The sequence below is a fragment of the Sphaeramia orbicularis genome, chromosome 18, assembly GCF_902148855.1.
Source record: "Sphaeramia orbicularis chromosome 18, fSphaOr1.1, whole genome shotgun sequence".
NCBI lineage: Eukaryota > Metazoa > Chordata > Actinopteri > Kurtiformes > Apogonidae > Sphaeramia > Sphaeramia orbicularis.
Genome location: NC_043974.1, coordinates 12,726,352 through 12,748,452, shown reverse-complemented (window position 1 = coordinate 12,748,452; position 22,101 = coordinate 12,726,352). Strand labels below are relative to the sequence as shown.

The 22,101-nt window shown below is 39.2% G+C and overlaps 1 protein-coding gene across 2 annotated transcripts in view; it reads left to right on the top strand.

Annotated features, from left to right (window-relative positions):
• shroom4 (shroom family member 4) overlaps positions 1 to 22,101 on the top strand; it is a 142,653-nt gene that overhangs the window by 107,766 nt on the left and 12,786 nt on the right. For both annotated transcript variants that reach the window (XM_030162242.1, XM_030162243.1), the window contains 3 exons: positions 5,933 to 8,717; positions 17,026 to 17,087; positions 20,609 to 21,463. In XM_030162242.1, coding sequence (XP_030018102.1) covers positions 5,933 to 8,717; positions 17,026 to 17,087; positions 20,609 to 21,463 — 3,702 coding nt within the window. The remainder of the gene's footprint in view (positions 1 to 5,932; positions 8,718 to 17,025; positions 17,088 to 20,608; positions 21,464 to 22,101) is intronic.

The window sequence follows — 22,101 nt, the reverse complement described above, 5'->3', positions numbered from 1 at the left end:
AATTTAAAAAAAAAACAAAACACAAAAACATACTCAAACGGGAGCATTGACAGAAATAGTGAAAATATACAAAGCAACCAAATACGGATGTAACGATTACCGGTATAACGATAAACCGCGGTAAAATTGCAGATGGTTGGTATTACCGTTTAAATTCTAATTATCATGTTAACCGTGTTTGATTACCGCACTTTTAGGGAAAAAAAACCTTCAAATATTTGAGTATAGTTTTAATTTATTACAATTTTGATTTTATATACTTAATATTTGGAACCAATATTCACTTTTAAAGTCTTTGAAAAGGTTCATTAAGCATCTTTGTGTTATTTATGCAATAAATTATATACCTTTTACAAACTGGATTTTATATATTTTTTTTGTGTTTTTTGTCCTTTTATGTTGCTATAGTACAGGGGTGTCAAACTCATGTTGGTTCAGGGGCCACATGTAGCCCAATTTGATCTCAAGCGGGCCAGACCAGTAAAATAATGACTTAATAACCTATAAAAAAATGACAAATCCAAGTTTTTCCTTTTGTTTTAGTACAAAAAAACATCAATTAAATTATGAAAATATTTACATTTCACAAAAAAAGATGTGAATAACCTGAAAAAACAGAAATTTCATTTGAAAAATTAGTGCAATTTTAACAATATTATGCCTCAACTTATTATTTATACACGTACATTACACACAATTTTACATAAACATTTGGTAACAGGCAGAATGTTGTTAAAATTTTAGGAGTTTGGAACTAAAATTTGAACAATTACTACAATATCACATCTCTTATTATTATTAACACAACTACAGATCACTGGATCCATAAATGCACAAAACATTTAGTAAAAGGCAGGATATTATTCAAATTGCACATTTCGGGATGTTCATCTTTGTTTTTATGTATGTATTTATTTACATTTTATTGTGAAAGAATAGTTTTGTAAATGTAAATATTTTCACAGTGTAATCTTTTTTTTTTTTTTTACTTCAATTTTTTCCACATAATTTTTCAACAAGAAAATTTGTAGTTGTCATTATTTATGGGTTATTGTGTTGTTTCTTTTTACTTTTACTCCCTACTTACATTGCTGAGTAAAGCTCGTTCATGTTTTTTATTTGTAGACATTTGACAGGAAAATAAATAACCCAGTCTGTTTGAATAAAACAGAAGTCATATGGAGCTTTTACACAAAGTTTAAATCTAATCCTTCAAAGAGGAAGTTTCAACCATCGGTCTATTGACTCACAGTTTAAAAAAAAAAAAAATAGCCTGTATTCCTTTGTTTGTCAGCTTCATGGTACGTCACTGACTTATAATGTTCTCTTTTTGATAAGAATCGGTGATATAATGTCCCACTGTTAGATTAAATAGTCCCACGTGGATTCGATGGCAGTGTGTGTGTGCATGTTTTTATGTGGGTCTGTATTCCCACAGTTCCTGCCTGATCTCATCATAGACAAACACACACACACACACACACACACACACACACACAGACCATCTGATGTGGAGGCAGCTCCCGGCATAACTCCGGACAATGGCATGTGACTCCCAGTACATGTGGACAAAGAGAGGAAGACATTCAATAAACTGTGTTTCTGGGACATTTTGTACAGCCCACGTATGTTTTTGAAAGAAACTGAAATATGTGAGAGTGCACGGAGGAAAAAAAACCCCCATATGCCTATAGTCAGACTTCTGCTGTAATGTAATTGTGTATTAATCACCACACTGAGAATTAATCCAGTTATTCTTCTCACATGCCTCCCAGTGCGTTTGTGTATGTGTGTCCGTTTTATCTGCGTCGACCTGCACACTCACATGTTCCACATTGCCGTCTGATTGGGCAGGAGTGACTGTCATTTCCTGTCCAGCGCCTGTCTCATTTCCTCTCTTCCTCTCTCTGTCACTCAGGTCAACTCCATACAGTAGCCTGTCCTCCTTTCTCATTCATAGCCCACTTCCCTTAAAGGCGATTTTCTCACGGACAGAAACAAACTTTTTTTTTTTTTTTTTTTTTTCTAACCCACTAGTCTTATCATCTTTTTCATTGTTTTCGCAAGGTTTAGCCCTTTAGAGCACAGGTGTCAAACATGTGGCCTGGGGGCCAAATCCGGCCCTTAAGGGTTCAATCCGGCCCTGGGGATGAATCTGTAAAAAGCAAAAATGACACTGAAGATATTAACAGTCAAGGATGTTAAAATCATTTTAGGTCATTTCAATCTAAAAATGATCAGACCAGTAAAATACTATTATAATAACCTATAAATTATGAAAACTGTAAATTTTTCTCTTTGTTTTAGTGTAAAAAAGTTACATTACACAAGAATAATTACATTTACAGACAAGCCTTTTATAAAGAAAAAAAAAGTGAATATCTGAAATCTCTTAAGAGAGGAAGAAGATCTTAACAGTCATTCTAGGTAAATTCAGTCTAAAGTGGATCAGACTAGTAAAATAACAACCTATAAATTATGTTAACTGTAAATTTTTCTCTTTGTTTTAGTGTAAAAAAGTTACATTACACAAGAATAATTACATTTACAGACTAGCCTTTTATAAAAAAAAACAAAACAAAAAGTGAATATCTGAAATCTCTTGAGAGAGGAAGAAGATCTTAACAGTCATTCTAGGTAAATTCAATCTGAAGTGGATCAGACTTGTAAAATGCTATCATAACAACCTGTAAATAATGAAAACTGTAATTTTTTCTGTTGGTTTTAGTGTAAAAAAAGTAAAATTACACAAAAATGTTTACATTTACAGACTAGCCTTTTATTAAAAAAAAAAAGTGAATAACCTCTGAAGAGAAGTATGTGGAATTTTAATAATATTCTCCCTGTTATTTAATGTTTTGTGTATTTGTAGATCCACTGTGATCTCTAAGTTGTGATTCACATGTATAAATGATAAACTAAGGTGTAATATTGTTAACATTGCACTTTTTTTAGTTAAGAATTTTCAGGTTGTTCATATTTGTTCATGTTATGTTCAAGTACAATTTGTAGATGTAAACATTTTCATACAGAATTTTACTTTATTCATTCAAAAGCTCTTATCCTACTATTTATATTATTTTACTGGTCTGGCCCACTTTAGATCATATTAGGCTGAATGTGGCCATTGAACTAAAATGAGTTTGACACCCCTGGTTTAGCCCTTTAGAGCACAGGTGTCAAACATGTGGCCCGGGGGCCAAAACTGGCCCGCCAAAGGGTCAAATCTGGCCCGTGGGATAAATTTATGAAATGCAAAAAGTACACTAAAGACATCAACAATCAATGGTGTTAAAATCATTTTAGGTCAATTTAATCTAAAATGGGTCAGACTAGTAAAACACTATCATAATAACCTATAAATAAAGAAAACCACAAATTTCTCTCTTTGTTTTAGTGCAGGGGTGTCAAACTCATTTAGTTCAGGGGCCGCATTCAGCCCAATTTGATCTCCAGTGGGCCAGACCAGTAAAATAATAACAGTGAAAAAAGTAAAATTATATTCTGATCAGGTTTACATCTACAAAGTTTCCTTAAAATCTGAATAACATGAACAACTTGAATTGTCTTAAGAAAAACAAGTGCAATTTTAACAATATTCTGCTTCAGTTTATCATTTACACATGTGCATTACAATCACACAAAACATTTAGTAACAGGCAGAATATTGGTCAAATTGCATTTACGTTTCTTAAGACATTTCCGTTTGTTCATATTTGTTCAGGTTATTCACATTTTTTGTAAAAGTATAGTTTGGTAATGTAAACATTTTCATGTAATTTTACTTTTTTACACCAAAAAACAAAGAGAACATGTGGGGTTGTCATTATTTATAGGTTATTATGATATTTTACTGGTCTGACCCACTGTATGTGTCTGTATGTGGAATCTGAATTAAAATGATTTTGACACCATTGATTGTTCATATCTTCAGTGTAATTTTTGCATTTCACAAATTCATCCTGCGGGCTGGATTGGACCCTTTGGCAGGCTGGAATTGGCCCCCGGGCTGCATGTTTGACACCTGTGTTTTAGTGTAAAAAATTTAAAATTACACAAAAATGTTTACATTTACAGACTGGCCTTTTACAAAAAAATTCAACAACCTGAAATGTCTTAAGAGAAGTATGTAGAATTTTGCCAATTTTCTGCCTGTTACTACATGTTTTGTGTATTTGTTGATCCACTGTGATCTATAAGTTGTGATGCACATGTATAAATGATAAACTAAAATGTAGTATTGCTAAAAATTGCACTTATTTTTCTTCAGAATTTTCAGGTTATTCATATTTGTTCATGTTATGTTCAAGGACAGTTCGTAGATGTAAACATTTCATTATGGAATTTGACTTTTTCACTCAAAAAGAGAAAACTTTGGTGTCAACATTATTTATCAGTTCTCATCCTATTATTTATGTTATTTGACTGGTCCGGCCCACTTTGTAACATATTAGTCTGTATGTAGCCCCTGAACTCGAATGAGTTTGACACCCCTGCTTTAGAGTAACTTGACATTGTATCGTTTGATTTTTGTTTCCACTGTTGACTCCACTGTTTGACAGATAAACAGTACCACAGTGCTTCAGTTTCAGCTTCAGAGTTTGTCATGTCTTTTATGTTTTGTGATTCTCTCTCGACTCACCACATATTTTTTGTCAGTACGTTTTTGTTTTTTGTTTTTTGTATCAATTACTAGAAATTTCAGGCGACCCCATTTGAATTCCAGGCGACCCCACATGGGGTCCCGACCCCAAGATTGAAAAATACTGTCTTATTATTTTATGAGGTGTGGAAACTACTGGCTTATATCACATCCCAAAACTCAGTTGACAGTTTCACATGCATCATTATAAGTATTTAGTGTGTGGGAAAATACATTTTTGAGACAGATTGGTGCTTGAAGTATGAGTCTACTCTTCTTTAAACATCATGAGTGGAAGGGAGCATATATCCTTTCATTTTGTCGGCTTCACATCTCTTTGAAATGCTTTTCCAAAAATTGAGTATCACATTGGAGTGAATCTACGTTTGATGTAAAGTCGATGTGACAGAAAGAATCCACGGTAGGAAGAATGAAATGAAAGGGGAAGAGAGGATGAGAGGAATCAAGGGGATGACTCGGAGATTCTGACTGCAGGCAGTGGGAGTTGATGAGGAGGAAATCCCTCTCCCCCTAAAGAGGCTTCCTCCGAGGGTCTTTAAAAACACAGGGGGCTGCCGTGGATCTTCAGCTCAGCACTGATAGAAAACAGATTCCCCAGCTGTGCAGTTCAAAAGTAGAATGATATACTGTGCATGTCTAGAGGGGACATCACAACCTGCCACTTGAAAACTAAAAATGACTCACTGCATGTAGTCTCTAGAAGACTTAACCATTTGCTCAATCAAAGGGTAACATCATATTGTTGAAAGGGCAACCACATGAATTTCCCTCAGGAGGAGTTGAAGGTTTCTCTGACTTTGAATATGAATGAAAACCATCCATGTTTCTGTTTTATTACACTTAACAGTGTTGCAAGAATTACTGTGGTTTTATTTTAATACTTCCATTTGTGGTTTGAAAGTAGAAACTGTTTTCATGCATTGGGTAATGACTTGAAAATTTCTCAAATCAATCAAATGTCAAAGTTACCAAATGCCCCATCTTCAGTTTGCACATTTTATTTTATTTGTAGATTAGAGACTTCTGATTTTAATTGACAACAAACATAAAACATCAAATGTAGACACCAAATTGCACGTAATAAAAAATAACTCACTAGAACCAATTTACAAAGGTCCCATTTTATTCTTATAATGTCTTCTTTTGCTTTAAATGACTTGACATTTGGATGTGATTATCCAGATTTATAGACTTGGATTTATTTTCTGCTCATTACGCCGTTCTTAAATTGTAACACTAGTTGATCTTGTGTCTCCTCTCTTTCTACAGTGACTTGTCAATGCAGTGGGGTCAACTCTCCAGACCATATTCCTCCACTGATCGAAGCAGTTCTCTGGGTTCCATGGAGAGTTTGGACACACCCACACCCACCACACAGCCGTACTCCGACTCCCACAATTCCCCCGTCGACCCCTCCCTCTTCAACAACAAAAGAGACTCTGCCTATAGTTCCTTCTCCGCCAGCTCAAACACATCGGACTACGCTACAGTGTCATTAAGGTTTGGTGATGCTGGCTCCATGGATAATCTCCTTCAGAACCTGGGACCACCTTGTAGAGGTTACCCCAGTGGAGACGCAGCAACCCAGGCCCCAGATGACGTACAGAACACCGCACTCAAGTCAAGGTCGCTGACCAGGCCAAGACCGAGGACTGTTGAGGTAAAAGAGAGGCCGTCTTCCTGCTGTTATGAAGAAGAGCGAAGAGGAGAAGACTTTGAGGTTGTAAGAAATGGTGAAAGAGAAGCTGACAGGAAGACGAACCCTCCACAGCCTCCAGCCAGGAGAGACAGCTTTCGGGCCACCAGGAGTCGCCCTAATGTCACCAACAAACGCTGCGCTTCTGCTCCCATTGATCAGTCCTGTTACTATGACAATAATACGTCATCGTTAAAGATTGAATCAGGAGTTCATAATGGTTTTGCTACACCAGAGGCAGATAAAAAACCTGCACATTTCAAAGAGGACAACTTAGACTCATACTATAACCAAAGCCAGAATGAAGAACTCAGACCTATAAGATGTGATGCTAGTAAAGATTTCAATTCAGAGACAACGTCACATCAAATACCTGACTCTGTGAGGGCCTCCTCTGGTCCAGTTGAATCTTCCATGCAGACTAACAACATGAAGCACTCCCAGACAAAGCTACACAGGCACAGTGCTCCTGAGAAACTACTGGCTACACAGCTCGAGTTGCTGCAGTTTGATAATGACAGCTCATCACTGGAGCCTTATATTCCTTCAAAGCCCTCAAATCCATCCCCTAACCAGTGGTCCCAGTCAGGACTCCAGCCTGAGAGGGACCAGGATGCTTCGCACAACCACCTGCAGGCTCCGTCAAGCAAATGGAGTGGCAGCCGCTGCTCAACTCCTGGATCTGTGTTCCTGGAGGGAGAGGGTGATGATGGGGATTTAAGTGAGAGGGTAGTTGTAAATGGAGGTTCCCCCTCCCCAATTACTCATCAAGTCCCCTGGGGCCGCTCTGTAAGTGTGCCAGGAGACCACACGGGATCATCTGCCCAGGGAAGAATGAATTCTGAACTGATACTTGAGAAAGACTTTGAGCCTCTTAGTGCTGCTGCTAGTGTGGATACATTGCTGGTGGAGCAGAAGGCTGCAGAGAGAGGAAGAGGTTTAGGAAAAAATGAAGAGAATACTGATGGAGATGCAGCCATGAAGAAGTCCTCAAGGAACCAACGACGGAACCGGCGTCGAAGCGAGCGCTTTGCTACAAATCTCCGAAATGAGATTCAAAGGAAAAAGGCTCAGCTTCAAAGCAGTCGTGGACCAGGAGGTTTGCTCTGCAGTGGGGAAACTGTTCATGAGGAGGGCTCAGACTTCCATGAGGAAGGAGAACACTCGCATCCTCCTTCCCAAGAAAGAAGCACTAAAGTTGTGTTTGCCACACCGGTTATTTCACAAGATGTTCGCCCATCAGCACCAGTGGAGAAGTCAAACTGTGATGCCTTGCCAAATCAACCCCTGTCAACACCATGCACTCAAAACAACACCATATCCAGGTCAGTTCAGATTCTGGATCCAGGTGTACCTAACTTTGGTGTTGGTATTCGAGTGATAGAGGAACCAGCCCCTGCTGGCAAAGCTCGCCGTTGGCGCTGGACCCCCGAACATAAACTCCAACCAGAACCTGAACCAGAAAAACGTGGAGGTTTGGGTGAAAGGGTGTTGGGTGTCACAGGTTCTCGGCACGGAGTTTGTGCCTTCACCACTTCTTCCTACACTCGATCCTCTTCCTGTTCAAGGATCGATGAGTCTGATATTCTTCCATTTGCAGATAGAAGGAAGTTCTTTGAAGAGACAAGCAAGGGTGGTTCACAGCTGTCAAGTCTGGCTAATCGTAGACAGAAGAACATATCACACCAGCCTGACCACCAAGGAGCAGCGGAACTCTCCTTCCAGCACCAAGCCCAAAGGAGATACTCATTCCAAGGGGGTCTTAAGCAGGAGAGTGCTCTTGTCTCAAACACTGTGGAGGCCAGGAGGCAGTCCATGAGTACCAGCAGGGAGAGAGAAAAAGAGAGAGAACGAGAGAGGGTAGAAAGGGTACGCAAGCGGGAAAGACAGCTGGAGAGGGAAAGGCAGGAGAGGGAATTAGAAATGGAGAGGGTAAGACTGAGGGAGATGGAGCGAGAGAGAGAACAAGAGGAGAGGGCAAGACAGTGGGAGAGGGAAAGAGAGAGGGATCTGGAATTGGAGAGGGAAAGAGAGATGGAGAGGGCTCGAGAAAAGGACAGACTCAACAGAGAAAGAGAGGAACAGCTGGAGCGGGAACGAGACAGGCAAAAGCAGGAGGATGCTCAGCTCATGTCACACCAGGAGTTTTACAGTAGCTCAAGCATCAAAGAGAAGCATCAAGATTTCCAGCACAAGGACAGTTTCCACAGCTTTCAGCCCAAGACTCAAGGTTTCTCCCAAGTCCAGAATCACGTTCCGCGGTCTGCTTTTTATCCAGTCAGCACCCATCCCCAGCACCCAGGGAGCCAGCAACCTCTGCACCAGGGATACAATGCAAGGAGCTATACGCCCACAGAGGTAAGAGTGGCACACTTACAAATACATTTAACATCAACATGTGTTGCGACATTGCATTTCAGCTTCAAGAGTACGGGGCCATGTTGGATCTTAGCTTTGACTTTATCGGGTTTATAGAAGAATGAAGTTGGTTGATGTTTGGGCTGAGAGCCACTTCAAGCAGGTGGTAACAACACTTGACATATGTACTAGGGATGTCACAATTCCAAAAATTCAGGAATCGATACCGATACCACTAAAAGTACAAGATTCCCTATACCAAATTGATACTACTGTGAAAAAAAAAAAAAATCCTAAGAACTCATAAACTTAAACAAGAAATACTTTAAGTATTTGCATATAAATGAATATTGCTGTTGCTTCTAACTCTCGTCACTGTCAGTCACAGTTTACTGTTTTGAATGCACAGACATGGTTGGCTGAGTGGTATCACGTGGGATGGCTCTACATACATGCAATTGATCTGTGTGTTTCCTCATCTACTCTCCTGTAAGCTGCGCTGGTTACAATAGAAGCGCTCCACCACTGTAGGTCCGGGTCCGTATGGGACGGCTTCTGGGTCCAGACCCGGTCCGCAGTCTACCTGTTAGTAACTGCTGGTGTAGTTTTCTTGTTGTCATAGGGCTGTGCAATTAATCGAAATTCAATTACGATTTCGATTATTACACGCAACGATTACAAAAATTATGTAATCGAGAAAAAACGATTATTAATTTTGAGTTGTTTTAATTCACGCGCACACAAGCTACCATGAGCTGCTCTGCCCCACCCCCCTCTAAGCTACTGCTGCCTTCTAGCCGGCAGGTCCACCCCAAGAGGAAAGTTGTACCTAGCGGTCTGGAAAAATGGCAGGAGAATCACAGCAGAAGTGCTTGGTAAACAAAAAAGGCAAGTCAAATTAAATTGTATGGAATCACTTTGGGTTTGATGAAGAAGACGAAGAGCAAAAACACATCACGTGCAAAAAGTGTTTCGTAGTTGTGTCCGCACCGACCAGTAAGACAACAAACCTTTTTAACCATTTAAAGTTTAACCACCGCCACCTTTATCATAATCTTTATCTTATGAAAAACTAAAACGCATAAAAACAACTTCGTCCGCAATGCAATCTTCAGTCTCCGAATCTCTTTACGCTGCAACTCCCGTATTAACCTAACCCTAACCCGTATAACCCTAATGTGCGCATTGTACAGGGTGTCCCATAAGTCTCCATACATAGGAAAAATAAACGTTTCTTGACATAAACCATTTTTATTTATATAATATGCTCTATATGACTGCCATTTTGTCGGGAACACATTTCAATGCGTGTCCTCCACTGCTGAAGAACTATAAAGAAAAAATATAAAGAAATACATGTTAGAACAATATGTATTATGTCTCCTTCAATTATTGCTAAAATAATCGTGATTATTTTTTTTTCTATAATCGAGCAGCCCTATGTTGTCAACATTTCGTATCGGCGGTGGTCCGAATGGGCCAGGCTGTAAAAACTGCGTCAGACCATCGGACCAGTGCCGATGTTAAGCCCTGACGGTATTGCATGTCAGATGTTTAATGCTGAATAATGGAACTCACCTTGAATTCTTTAAACAGATCTGGGTGCCTGTCTCGAAGGTGCTTTGCTAGGTTTGTTGTAACCCCCCCCCCCCCCCCCCCACCTCCCCGTTTGATTTCTGCAGTTGTGGTGTTTACATAATGGCTTATGCGTGTCCATAACCATGTCGTGGTCGTCTACCTGAAATACTTCCACACACGACTTTTGGTCCTTTTTTGTCAATTAGACGAGGCGGAGCTTTAGCTGTAGCTGTGTCCATTCTTTCATGCGTTGCTGTACCCGTTGCATGTGTACTGTCGGTGCGTACTGACCCCATCAATTCCGGAGGAGTAGTAGCCTACTGATGGTATCGATTCTCATGCAGGCATCCGTTTTTCCATATCTTAAAAAAATTAGTATCAACGGTTCTTTTTTCATCATAGTATCGAATGGTATCATAAGTAGCGGTTCTTATGACATCCCTAATGTGTACATATTTAATGTTGCTAGCTGGATTAAATCATGTTTGCCGTTTTAATAAAGCCTCCGTGTGTCATATGTGTTTTTTATGTGACTATTACATCTATCAAATCATTCCCTTGGTTCAAAGAGTCAAGTCAAATAGATCTTTATTCGTCCCTTGAGAAGCAGTGCTTGTGCAGCAGCAGTACAACATGAGATCAAACCCACAGTCAGTTAAACAGTGATGTAATATAGTAAGAAAAGAAAACACAGATAAATCATTCTGTTTTACCAGAAGAGAATTAATCAGATTACAAGGAACCTTTAAGTGTGGCTGGTCCAGCTGATCTAATTTTTTTTTTCTACTGGCGTTTAGCGGTGAAATGGGTCAGGCTTGGATTGTTTTGGCTAGTGGTTATTTGACGCATCATCTTATCTGGAACCAGAGGAACAAGTGGTTTCCTTTTTCTGTTGAGTAGCTGTGATACTTCTACAGACCATTATCAACTATGTTAGTGTGTGTTACTGTTTTAGATCGACTGACGTGTTCTGATGGATGAAAGAAAAAGTAAAGATGAGAAACTCTTGGTAAAACTTGGTGAAGTAACATATCCACTAGGGGAGCTCAAGTCAAATGTCTCTCAATTCTTTACAAGTTCAACTGTTTTAGTAAATTGGTAGCATGCATTTTTTGTAAAACAATACATGTTCAATAAATGCAAGAGTCATTTAGTTCAATTATTGCCCTGTTGCACAATTTTGCTCGTTTTTCAACTTCACTTCTTTCTCCATAGAACCATCTCTGTTTAATTTCAAACTCATTTCAAAACTTTCATAACTGTCATTCTTTTTTTTCCCAGTCCTGTTGATTTATGGTTACTCTAACTTGGCGTTTTCATCCTTACGCTTTTCTGTCGGATTTGTGCAGCAAATGCCAAGAAAGTTCTTTGTACACTTGTATAAAACTGACTGTATTTCTGATCCATTGACAAACACATTTAGAAAAGTGGTAGCTTCTGGGCAGACATCGAACAGCTTGCTTGCTAAGCTAAATAACAGTCAGTCTCCCTGCGCGGAAACCAAGCAACGGCTTTTAGAGTGAAGACAAACTTTACAGCTTGCAGAAATCAGACTGTGGTTTTGGACTGAAGTGAAATGACCACTGGAGACTGAAACCCATACTGGGTCATTTAAACAGCACCAGTAAAGGGATGGAGCAGCCTCATTTGGTTGTTGCAACTAAGTGGCCACTCGGTCCAAGTGCTCCGTGGTTGACTGCTTGGTTTGAAGTTGAACCTTACATCCTGCATGCGGTCTGAGTCTGAAATTCTCATTGAAAATCCATCGGATCGTTGCAAGAGTTCATGGAACTAGAGGAGATTAGGCAACAACGGTGGTCACTTGTGTCAGCGATAATAACAGCGTAGAGTTACATCTCAACCACAAATTGATTTGAGTTTCTTGGCAGGGGGTGCAGCCCCTCTTCTGAACTTCAACCTATTGTAACCTTATCATGTGATGCTGAGAAAAGCCAAGCGGACATTTGTTTTGGACTAGATGTATCTTTAATTCAGCAGATATTTTGCTCAAGCTTGTTTTCATGCGGTTTTGTGTGACGGTGCCTTGGGGGGCCCTTGAACCCTTGGTTCCTCCATGTTGGGACCCTTTTCAAATGAAAGGTTGTTGGTTTGATGCCACAGCGATAACACATACATTGAGTGCTTGTTTTATTGTTTACTGCCGCTGACAGCGTCCAACATCTTTAACGGTAACAGATGTGCTGGATCAACGACATCACTGATTTCAGCCTTTTTTCCTTATAGCCCCCCCCCATTTATATTTAGGAAATGCGTAGTGCCCCCAGTCCACACAAATACCCACACTGCAAAAAAGGGGTGTCTAAAAACAAGATAAAAACACTAAATCTGAGGAAAAAGTTACTGAAAACAAGTGAAATATCTGTCCATGCAGCAAGATAAATTCACTTGACAAGATTTCTTGAATTAAGATTGTTAAACCTGGAAATGAGCATGTCTACAGATGTAGGAACACTTAAAATAATAAATTGACTCTTAAAACAAGATAAATTATCTAACACCTCTAAATTTAAGTTTTTTGGGGGTTTTTTGTTTTTTTTTTTTAAATCTTGGTAAGAACCAAATAATTTGCAGTGAACATTAAAGTGAGTGGCAGAAATTAGTGCAAACTATTGTTTTTTCCGGCTCTTTTTTCCTTAGTTTATTCCAGGTATTCTGTGGTTAATGTTGGTACCAGTCTTATGGAAGTAGGAGTGGTTTAAAAAAAACTTGAAAATTATCCACACAAATACCAACGCTGCAAAAAAGGGGTGTCAAAACAAGAAAAAAACACTAAATCTGACGAAAAATATTGAAAACAAGTGAAATATCTGTCCATGCAGCAAGATAAATTCACTTGACAAGATTTCTTGAATTCAGATTGTTAAATCTAGAAATAAGCGTGTCTACAGATGTAGGAACACTTAAAATAAGAAATTGACTCTTAAAACAAGATAAATTATCTAACACCTCTAAATCTAAGTTTGATTGTTTTGGGTTTTTTTTGTCTGGGTCAGAACCAAATAATTTGCAGTAAACATTGAAGTGAGTGGCAGAAATTAGTGAAAACTATTGTTTTTTTCCTTAATTTATTCCAGGTATTCTGTGGTTAATGTTGGTACCAACGTTATAGAAGTTAAGAATGATTTTTTTAAAAAAAACTTGAAAATGTATCTTCATTTGAATAATCTGATTGATCCATTAATGACATCCTGACTTTTTTGATATGTTTGTTTTGGATGAGTAAAGCTGGAGGTTTAACCACTTAGTCTCTGCACTAAAAAAAGCACTTATTGGAATTTCTTCATGTTAACTAACAAGTGCATAAATGTAACTGCTTTGGACAAATATAATATTTTAATAATGTGCCAGGTTTGTTGTAAAATTTATGGCGTTATTTCTTGAACAGAATTTGCATTGTGACTAAAATATCCTGAACCAAATTAATCAAACTGAATCTGAAATCTTTGGGAAATGAGTAGCATCACCCATCCCAACTGGAGGGGTCAGTTGGGGTCTGGTTTTAGTAGCCAGAGCAGACGAAGTCTCACAGATTCTTTGTGATCTTTGGCGCCCCCAACCCCAGTTGTGGAACCATACAGCTTTTTACAGAGGCATCCACTCACATACCGCATAAGTTTCAAATCAAATAGTAAAAATAGCTTTCGTAAAGGTATGTGTTTGTGTGTCGGACATAGGAAGGAAACTGCCTGGTGTTATTAGTGGTCTTTAACTCAGTGGGGTCTCATCTGAGAAGTCCAGCTGTGTTTTCAGAAATGTTAGGAAATAGGTCAGTTGAATTTTTCTTGGCAGAATCAGAGTTACATGACTTTTTTTTCAGCTTCAGTGGAAACACTTCAGCTGAAAATTAGATCTATACTTTGCATCAGTTCGATTTCCCAAAGGACATTTCTGAACGGTGTCACTGTTCACTATCTACCGAACTAGCTTGCATCTTTACATCATGTTTTAATTTATTTAAATCAAATCAATCAAGTCACTGTAACTTGAGAGGTTAAAAGGGACCAAGTTAATGCCAGATTTTTCCCTACAAATGTTTTAATACCTTTTAGTATTTATTGTGATAAGATTATTTTAATGATCCTTTAAATCTCTTGAGTCTCTGAAAATATCTGCTCTGGGTACTTGAGCGTATTATTGCAAACCGGTTTCCATTTTACTCATTTTCTGCTCTCTTGACACCAAAGGATTGCCAATTACGTTTAATTGAAAGACCGTTGCAATAAAAATGAACACTCAGATTTGCATTGCAGGCTTTTAAATTTATATGTGTGTGTGTGTGTGTGTTCCTCAGTGGTATATTTATACAGTTTATTCCCTTTCCTCTGTGTGTGTCTACTGGCTGCCATATCTCTCAGACCGGTAATGAAAGGGCAATGAGTTTGTTCAGCATTCCACTGGTGGATTAATAACCACTATAATACAGATGTATCCTGTACTGTAGCTATAATGAGCAAAGCCTCACATGAACTAGTAGATAAATACTTTCATCAGGAGTAAAAATGACATTCTGTTTTCCAGCTAAAATAAATAATTTGCATTTCCAGGGTTTTGTTGAAGTATGAAGTAGAATTAGGGGTTTTGGGAGTATCTCCAAATCCGAGGCCATGGTTCTCGACAGGAAAAAGGTGGTTTGCCCTCTCTGGGTCGGTGGGGAGTCTTTGCCCCAAGTGGAGGAGTTTAAGTATCTCGGGGTCTTGTTCACGAGTGAGGGAAGGATGGAGCGTGAGATTGACAGATGGATCGGTGCAGCGTCTGCAGTGATGCGGACGTTGTATCGGTCTGTCGTGGTGAAGAAGGAGCTGAGCCGAGAGGCGAAGCTTTCGATTTACCGGTCAGTCTACGTTCCTACCCTCACCTATGGTCATGAGCTTTGGGTCATGATTGAAAGGACAAGATCCTGGATACAAGTGGTCGAAATGAGTTTCCTCCGTAGGGTGGCTGGGCGCACCCTTAGGGATAGGGTGAGGAGCTCAGAGTAGAGCCGCTGCTCCTCCACATCCAGAGGGGCCAGCTGAGGTGGCTCAGGCATCTGTTTCGGATGCCTCCTGGACGCCTCCCTGGGGAGGTGTTCCGGGCATGTCCCACCAGGAGGAGACCTCAGGGAAGACCTAGGACACGCTGGAGAGACTATTGCCATATTTCCACTTCGTGGTATCGGCTCGACTTGGCCTTTTTGCGTTTCCATTGCGTTTCCATAAATTAACACCTTAATTTAAAGGAATACGCAATAGTAATTATACTCTGATGCATTTCTTCCTTAATGATAGGAGTATTAAGTTCTACATTCACACAGTTGGCAGTTTGTTGTAGCTTTTCTTACTGGCTTTGGATGCAGCATTTGTGTTGCTTTTATTTTAGATTAGTTTGTTCTCCCTTTGGAACTAGAAAAGCACTCGGAGAGGGCAAACCTCCGCAAAGGCAGATCAGGCCCCCCCTACCCAATCACCACCAAAATGTAATAATTTTTTCCTTGTGCCAGTATCAGCATTTCCTGAAAATTTATGAAAATCCCTCCATAAGTTTTTGAGCTATCTTGCTAACAGACTAACAAACAGACAGACAGACAAACAAACCCCGATGAAAACATAACCTCGGCAGAGGTAATTTTATTCTGATGTACTTCTTCCTTAATGATAAGAGTATTAAGACAAGGCAAGGCAAGTTTATTTGTATAGCACATTTCAGCAACAAGGCAATTCAAGGTGCTTTACACAGGACACTGAAATATGACAGGGAAAAAGTAAAACATTATAAAAGAAACATGTAAAAGGTGATTAAAAACAGTAAGTGAGAAGACAACACATAAAAGCCAAAAATATAAAAACACACACATATTAAAGTAAGAGTTGCAGTGCAGAGTTTCAAAAGAGAATATAAAATTTAAAAATATATAAGGTCTACATTCACACAGTTGGCAGTTTGTTTTAGCTTTTCTTATTGGCTTTGGATGCAGCATTTGTGTAGCTTTTATTTTAGATTAGTTTGTTCTCCCTATGGAACTACAAAAACAGTGCAGATCACCCCCCCTTGTGCCAGTATTAACATTTCCTGAAAATTTCATCAAAATCCTTCCATAACTTTTTGAGTTATCTGGCTAACAGACAAACAAACCCCAATGAAAACTCAAGAAAAGCACTCGGAGAGCACAGACTTCCACCAAGACAGATCTGCCCCCCACCCCCCGATCACCATCAAAATTTAATCATTTCTTCCTTGTGCCAGCACCAACATTTCCTGAAAGTTTTGTGAAAATCCATCCATAACTGTTTGAGTTATCTTGCTAAGAATCAAACAAACACGCACGCACGCAAACACACAAAGCAAAGCGATCACAATACCTCCTGGCAGAGGTAAAAACCTCCTTGGCAGAGGTAAAAATGTGCAGCTCTAAACCTGTATGTGTTGGTGATTGTTTTTCGGGTACCTCTGCTGTCTCTTCTATGTGACACGCTAGCAGCTAGACATGAAAAACTTTGGTTTACATAGAGCCCTTATCTCATACGACATAAAAATTCAGCACAAAATACACCATCATTCTTATCAGTACTGAAGTATATTACAGGGTGGGCTCACACACCCACTTCCCCTCAAAAGTCCATCCACTGAGGTCTTAAGAAATATGACTGAATCAGTGAATTCTGACTAGCATCTGATCGAAGCCTTCCTTCATTCCTTTGTGTTATTAACCGGCTTTAAATGTCTTCCACAGATGTATCCCGCCCGGCAACAGGAAATAGCCAAGCTCAACAGGAAGTACAGCCTGACCGAGAGGTGAGCCACTTCCTCTGGCAACCACAAAGTACAGGATTACACTTATAAACCTCTTTGTTTGACAGGAATGAGTTATATTTCTGCCTGTGTCGTGGCACACACAGAAGGATCTCTTGTGCGATTGTTTGTGAGAGGAGACTTGAGGAGGGGTCGGCCCATTGTAAGTGGGCAGGGTGGAAATCCCACTCAGTCATGCCTGGCTGTGATTTGACTATAATGAGGTCTAAGTGTGCAGAGCAATCATCCATGCTCAAAATGTGACCATAATGATATGTGGTCGGACGGTGATTCCTGTAGGTTAGCATGTAGGGGGAGGTACGACGGATACGCATGGCTTGCGAAAGGGGCTCTACTCATATTTGACCTGAGACAGAAACGGTTCAGTGAGTCAGGAATGCAAAGAGGAAGCATTTACAGTAATTTAACCACTTTCTCCGTCTGTGCTTTTAAAAATTTCGTAACAGGCGTTTTATTTAAAGAAAACTGACCATTTCTTTTTAGAAATTTAGATCTTTGCATCCATTTTTACTTACAGTGCCTTTTTAAGCCGACTCTAATTATGAGCAGGTAGCTGTACTTTAGAGTTCATCGATTAATTTGTTTTATTTTCTGTGGTTAATCCCGACAAATAGCATTCATATTGTATTCATATCGCATTCACACTACCTAAATTTTTCTTTTAGTTGTTATTCTGTACGTTAACTCGAACAACCTGAAGTAGTCATGACTAGGGTTGTAAGAAAATATCGGTTCTGCAATATATCGTGATATTTCATTTCACAATACTGTATTAATATTAAAAAGTACTGTATCGATATTTTTAAGTATATAATCAAATGCAGATATAGCGGAGGTTCATTGTTTTGTTTTTTTTGTTTTCTTTATTGTTTACAGCGGTGTGCAAAAATATTAGAATACTTGTCAAATCTTAAGAAACTGGTGGTTTATTTTTTTCCCAGAGCCTTCCCAAAAAAAGTGAAATTCAGGCTCTGGGAAAAAAAAATAAACCACCAGTTTCTTAAGATTTGACAATTGTAATATTTTTGCACACCACTGTATATTTTATTTATTATTATTATTTAACACTGTTTTATTAGATAATGGTTATTTGAAGCATCCTAAAAGTACTTTTTACTGTCTGAGAGGCAGATGTTAGCTCCTTTGTTGGGATTGCACCAAAATATTGTTCTGATGTTAGATATGAACTGATAGAATATGAACATTTGAGCAGGATCTGAAACTGTAATGTCTGTAAAATCTAATTTAAGTTTTAACAAAGGAACATTTTGTGATATAGCATTAGATCCTGTAATGATCAAATAAAAACATGTTTAGTATTTGTGCATATTTCTGGTGTGATTCAATTCTTCCAGGAAATAATCATTTTTTAAAAAGAAACAAACAAAATATTGCCTTTTTAACAGTATCGTAATATATCGTATCATGATCCTAGTGTTGTGATTTGTATCGTATCGCCAGATTCTTGCCAATACACACCCCTAGTCATGACATTTTTATTTTGGTTGGACTATTTCTCTGTGCATGCACTAAATACATATTCTGTTACAGCGTTCAAAGCCTGAATAATTGCCCTCCTTTTCTTCACTAGTTAATGCACAGATAACAAGGAGAGGGACTGATGGTAAAAAATAATCAATTGTATCAGTTACATTGCATAATAATTGGTGTATGTCATGCTGAATTCAATTAAAGGAATGTTAGTTGCTTCATTTTCACCGTCATGTTTCATATTGAATTTGCCTTGACAATAGTCGCTTTTTCATTGACCCTCAAATTGCGCAAATATAACTTGCGCATAAAAATTTGCCTAATGGAAAAACGATAATTTCGCCAAAAGTCTCATTTTTTGATTAAAACTTTTTGCGTTGGCAAGAGGTGGTTTTTCGGGCGTAGCACAAATGGTATATCACACAAAACTGCAATGGAAAGACCTTTTTTTTCGCAACTAGAGTCAGGTGAATTAAAAAAACAGATATTGATGTACGTTACAAAAAGCGAAGAAGAAACATGTCGCGGTATGTGTGGACACACCAGGAAACCTGATCATATTTTAATTAAGTACGAGATAGAAGGGTAATATATAATAATAATGAATATATCTGTAAATCAACACCATATTTACGTTCGTCGCCATGTTTATGGAATGACTTCTCGTGTCATCTCGCAATAATAAATAAACAAATCATCGCATTTGTGATTTAATGGAAAAACTGACACTACGCACTTCTGTTTTTCCAACATTTAGTAAATATCTGTAAAGTTTTGCGCAGATGACCAGTGGAAAAGTAACTAATGAAACACATTTGAGAGGAGATGCCAGCCCTTGTGTTTGGGTAAAAATGACTATGATATCACCACTTTTTGTGCATTGTTTGATCATTTGTGAAGCAGCTAAAATTTGCTTAGAGGTCTTATTTCTGTCTTTGTGCATAAGAAATCAATATAATTGAATCCCCAAAGGAACTTTGTGTTGGTAAATGCAAGTTATGCAAATTTACAGGATTTCACTTCTGTTGCAACATGTTGATGCTCATATGAACTATGTTTTCAGCTCAAAAATGTCCAATTTCATCACAATTAATACTATATTTTCATGTCACAAATGGCCAAGTTATATTTGAACTGAATTTACCTGAAAAACAAATACTCTATTCTTTTAGATTCCCCAGTTTTTCTTACCAGATTCTATACTACATATCACATGTTTTATTTTTACAGGTTTAATATGGAGTATGATGCTGATCCATCCTGTTTATGTTACGCCAATACATACATTAAGAATGTCACACGTCACTTTTTAAATCAACAGTTTTCTAATAATAAGCATTTTTATAAAGAAATAACAATTCTATATTGTTATTTACTCTTTAGTATGATGATAAACTATACAATAAATAATTGTGATCCTAGTTTTTGCACAGGGATCATTAGTGTAAACGGTGACATGGCTGCCGAGCATCAGTATGATGGGATCTGTAACAACCATGTCACATCCGTCCACTGCCACATTTTGTGTTTTTGTGTCAGCTGTTATTGTTTTAGATCCACAATACTAACATTTATGAATAAGAGGAGAATTAGCAATAGTAAGTATATAAGTTTATTACAAATAAAGTACTGGTACTGACCAGAGCATCATGGGTAATGTCACGTCCGTCCACCAGCAAAAGTTTTCACATACACGTGCTATTCAAAATCCAATATTTCTGAAAATAGAGCTTCCACTGTCAAATAATATCAGTAGTCTGTGCACAAATGGATTAGCATTATTTCAACACAGTTCTATGCATTTCTTATAACTTTTTTTTTTTTTGACAAAAATGGCCACTCATTTGACCCCCTAAGTAAATTTTAGCCGGTAGCTAAATGCACCAAAATACAATATACAGACATTGACTGAGTCCATATACCTGCCGAACCTAAAAAACAGATTGACACATTATTTGAGTCATGCCATTTACATGCAGACGATGTCTTTTTTCCTCTCTTTCATACCATAGGGACTACCCAAACAGGAGGTGGGAGTCCCGACCACCAGAGACCACCAGTCAGCACCACCAGGGTCGATGGGGCCCGAGGCAGATTGAGAACAGCACTGCTGACCGAAACGGTTATGCGTTGGCTCCTCCACCCGCTCCACTTTCGCTAAGGGGACGAGCCATGTCTGAAAACGATATCCGCTTCGACAGCAGCCACCGCTGGTCACCATCCATCTCCACGGCAACCAGCCAGATTCTGAGTGAAGTGGAGGAGGGAGCAGTGAGCACAACCAGGCCAAACAAGAAGAAGACACCACCTCCGCCCAGACCGCCGCCTCCAAAGTGGGACCAGTTCCACCGCAGGCGTGCATCTCACCACGCCCTTTTTTCAACTTCTTCTACCTCTGCCACTCCTCAGTCCATTCCCTCAACCTTCAACTCTACAGAGGGAAACCATGTGACCCATGCCTCCTCATACACCCCCGCATCTGAAACCTCCAGGCAGAGGTCCTACAGTCTTCCACCTCAGAGGCAGGAAGTGACGGAGGGATGTCCACGCTGCAGCTGCAACCAAACCCAGGCGTCCCAGGAACCCTCGTTTCCCCACACTCTGTCCAACCAGAGCCAACCACAAATGCAGGAACACCACTTTCGCCACAGCCCGTCCAATCAGAACCAGACTCAGCTTCAAGAGCCGCTGTTTCAAATCGCACCGCCCAGTCCCATGTTCTCCAGGCGAGCCTTCCGACCGGTGGCCCCACCTCAGAGAGAGAGGGAGGGGAACCTGAGGAGCACATACAGCGGACAGCAGGAGAAGGTTGACAGTTTTGCTCTCCCTCCTCCTCCACCGCCAGTAGCAGAGGATAGTGTTAACAGGTGAGCCCAACATGTCTCAATGTCAATGTCTACTGCTGCATCTGTCATCAGTAATGTTATATATTAAAGGGTACCTTTCAGTAGATGATTTAGAGAAGCAGACAGGAGAATGGGGGTAGCTGCAAATTGCATTTTAGCCTCCTAAAAATGTATGTATTAGGGATGCACCGATACCACTTTTTTCCAGATCGAGTACGAGTATTTACATTTGAGTACTTGCCGATACCGAGTACCGATACGAGTCCTTAATAATCCCATTAAAGTTCTTAGTTCCTTTTGTAAATGTGCCTTATTGTCGTTGTCATTAGTCTGACTGGAACAAAGTGCTGCTACTGACATTTATTGTGTTGGATTGAGCGTTTCTCAATTAATCCACCAGGGGGTGGTGCTCTGAATTAACCATACTGGACAAATACCACGAAGAAGAGTAAAGTTTTTTGAGAAGAAGAAGAAGAAAGTCAGTAATAACAATCACGGAGATGAGAGAGGCAACACTAATGTGATACTAATATTGCAGCGTTTTCGCTGGTAAGGTTTAAAAGTGAAGCTTCAGCAGGAAGAGAAAAGAGAAATGAGTGATGAGTTTCGTTTTCACTTCCACTGGCGGCGGTCCGCACCGCTCTGTACTCCTGGTGGTA